The sequence below is a fragment of the Oncorhynchus nerka genome, linkage group LG28 (genome assembly GCF_034236695.1).
Source record: "Oncorhynchus nerka isolate Pitt River linkage group LG28, Oner_Uvic_2.0, whole genome shotgun sequence".
Taxonomy (NCBI): Eukaryota; Metazoa; Chordata; class Actinopteri; order Salmoniformes; family Salmonidae; genus Oncorhynchus; species Oncorhynchus nerka.
Window position 1 is genome coordinate 84,088,991 of NC_088423.1, and position 3,534 is coordinate 84,092,524.

The following is a 3,534-nucleotide window of genomic DNA, read 5'->3' on the forward strand; positions in this document are numbered from 1 at the left end:
AATATCTATTGTCGATAGAGCCTGCACTTTCTATTGTCGTTTTGAACATCTAATGCGTAGGGATAATTTTATAGGAAGGGATTGGTTGGTTCAGTGACACAAAATGAGCAGCCACAAATCACAGGCATTAAAAACTTTGTCAGTTCACACTACAGCTAAATGTAAATGTAAAATAATAAGGAAGGGAGTGGTTGGTGACACCTCCAATGCTGCCAAAACATCCGCTATCAGGATATCGGTCAACCTGGGTTACCACTGGATCTGATTGAATGGAGGCCATATTATAGTCTTAATGGTCCATCAGGACACAGAGGCAGGAGATTAGTATAACCATGGTCCAGACCAGACTCCTGGGGACCACCAGTTCACTGTGGCCCTTGGAGTACATCTGTTCCATCTTTGTCGTCTGGTGGTCAGGTCGCCTGAGTACCAGTCTGCAGGGGTTCTGAACCCTAGTCAAGTCGATCTGAGCTTCACTGGGGAGAGTTCCTTTCGCTTTCTGCCTGTCACGCTCCTGGGGAAGGGATAGAGGAGGGAGGGAGGGAGGGGGAGGGAGGGAGGGAGGGAGAAGTTTACACTGTGTTATGATGCTGTGACAGTGACTCTACTGAACAAGAAAAAACAAGTGGGATTTTCCATGCACTATACAAGGCTCTTTTTCCAGTTCTTCATACCACAAAGTACTCAGCATTCAGTCCCAGACAGAGATGCCTTTCATTCCTGTCATTCCTTTGATGTTACGACTGCAGGTGTTTTTGATGGCTTTGATACAATACTCACACTGTAGCATTGAGCCTTTATAACGAGCAAAAACACAGAGCTTTTGTTCATTTAGCACTCACTTTCTCAACCTCCTTGAACACACGTAGGAAGTTGTGTCTGAGGACCCCGGACAACTCGTTCTCTGTCCAGTGTCTCTTCAGCAGCTCCTGGATCAGAGCAGGATACTTGGACACATCCTCTAATCCAAGAGGAAACCTTCAGACAGTAGAACATAACAGGCTATGTATTACTCAAACCCTCAGGCCACTTCAAATGCAGCTTCTATCTGTTACCAGTCTGCTTACAAAAAAGTGAGTCATTCTGATAGCATTCAAGCTGGAGCATAACATGGATGTATTAATGAATTAACGCTGAATGTGCTGCTGTTACTCTGAGGTAAAAGTTCTTACTTAGAAGCTCCATCAAAGTCCCCTCCTATTCCTATTGACTCAGATCCAACCACCTTCCTAATGTGGGTAAAATGGTCTGCAAAAAGTAAGAGGAATATCAGAAGATAAGATAATCATAAGATAAATCATGTGTACACATGTTATTGATGTTCTTGATACTGGTCTTCTAAACACGTCTTGATTGATAATAAGGCAGCCAATTTTGCGCTTAATTTTTTGATGCCAATGAACACTAATCAAAGGCAACTGCTCACCAGCCACAATGGAGATATTGGCTTGGCCATGGCAAGCCACAAACCCACTGTGCAGATTAACCATGATGAGTCCTCCGTTCTCCTTCTGAAACAACAACACACCCAGAATAGAACATTAAAAACCCTTCCACACTTCCAGTGACCTTCCAGCCATGTAGATACAGTGCCTTCAGAATGTATTCACACCCCTTGACGGTTTCCGCATTTTGTTGTGTTACAGCCCAAATTTAAAATGGATTCAATTGAGATTTTGTTTCACTGGCCTACACATAATACCTCATAATATCAAAGTGGAATTATGTTTTTAGACATTTTTACAAATTAAATACAAAATGACAAGCTGAAATGTCTTGAGTCAATAAGTATTCAACCCCTTTATTATGGTGAGCCTAAATAATTTCAGGAGTAAAAATGTGCTTAATAAGTCACATTATGAGTTGCATGGACTCACTTGGATCGCAAAACTTGTGTTTAGCATTATTTTTGAATGACTATTTCATCTCTGTACAAGACATACGATTATCTGTAAGGTCCCTCGGTCAAGCTGTGAATTTCAAACACAGATTCAACCACAAAGCCTCGCAAAGAAGGGCATCTATTGGTAGATAGGTTTTTTAAAAAGGCAGACATTTAATAACCCTTTGAGCATGCTGAAGAATTTAATTACACGTTGGATGGTGTATCAATACACCCAGTCACTACAAAGATACAGGCATCCTTCCTAACTCAGTTGCCGGAGAGGAAGGAAACCACCATGAGGCAAATGGTCACTTTAAAACAGTTACAGAGTTGAATGGTTGTGATAGGAGAAAACTGAGGATGGATCAAGAACATTGTAGTTACTCCACAATACTAACCTATGTGACAGAGTGAAGAAGGAAAAATATTCTAAAACATGCATCCTGTTTGCAATATGGCACTAAAGTAAAACAGCAAAAAAATGTGGCAAAGAATACAAAGCGTTATATTTGGGGCAAATCCAAAACAACACATCACTTAGTATCAGTCTTCATATTTTCAAGCATGGTGGTAGCTGCATCATGTTATGGGTATGCTTGTCATCGGCAAGGACTATGGAGTTTTTTTTATGAAAAGAAACGGAATAGAGTTAGCTAAGCACAGGCAAAATCCTAGAGGAAATTTTGGTTCAGTCGGCTTTCCAACAGACATCGGGAAACAAATAAACAAGGCCAAAATATACTGGAGTTTCTTACCAAATGACATTGAGTGTTCCTGAGTAGTCTGGTTACAGTGTTGACTTAAATTGGCTTGACAATCTATGGCAAGACTTGAAAAGGGCTGTCTAGCAATGATCAACAACCAACTTCACAGAGTTTGAAGAATTTAAAAAAATAATAATGTGCAAATATTTTACAATCCAGGTGTGCAAAGCTCTTACCCAGAAAGACTTGCAGCTGTAATCGCTGCCAAACGTGATTCAAAAATGTATTGATTCAGGGGTGTAAATACTTTTGTAAATTAGATATTTCTGGATTTCAGTTTCAATAAATTTGCAACATTTCTAAAAACATGTTTTTCACTTTGTCATTATGGGTTATCGTGTGTAGATGGAAAAAATATACAGTACCAGTCAAGAGTTTGGACACCTACTCATTCAAGGGTTTTTCTTTTTTTAAACTATTTTCTACATTGTGGAATAAAAGTTAAGACTTCAAAAACTATGAAAAAATCATGTAGTAACCAAAAAAGTGTTAAACAAATCCACCCTTTGCCTTGATGACAGCTTTGCACACTCTTGACATTCTCTCAACCAGCTTCACCTGGAATGCTTTTCCAACAGTCTTGAAGGAGTTCCCACCTATGCTGAACACTTGTTGGCTGCTTTTCCATCACTCTGCAGTCCAACTCATCCCATACCATCTCAATTGGGTTGAGGTCGGATGATTGTGGAGGCCAGCTCATTTGATGCTGCATTCCTTACACAGCCTGGAGGTGTGTTGGGTCATTGTCCTGTTGAAAAACAAATGATAGCCCCACTAAGAGAAAACCAGATGGGATAGCCTGTCGCTGCAGAATGTTGAATTCTAAATAAATCACTGACAGTGTCAATAGCAAAGCACCCCTACACCTTCACACCTCCTCCTTCA

General features: G+C 40.4%; 1 protein-coding gene across 1 annotated transcript in view; it reads right to left on the reverse strand.

Annotated features, from left to right (window-relative positions):
• Positions 1-203: 203 nt before the first annotated feature.
• LOC115113787 (dipeptidase 2-like) overlaps positions 204-3,534 on the reverse strand; it is a 22,580-nt gene continuing 19,249 nt past the window's right edge. The window contains exons 8-11 of the mRNA XM_065013198.1: positions 1,427-1,511; positions 1,173-1,248; positions 843-978; positions 204-514 (exon numbers count right to left, since the gene is read on the reverse strand). Of these exons, the coding sequence (XP_064869270.1) occupies positions 290-514; positions 843-978; positions 1,173-1,248; positions 1,427-1,511 (522 nt within the window). The 3' untranslated portion in view covers positions 204-289. The remainder of the gene's footprint in view (positions 515-842; positions 979-1,172; positions 1,249-1,426; positions 1,512-3,534) is intronic.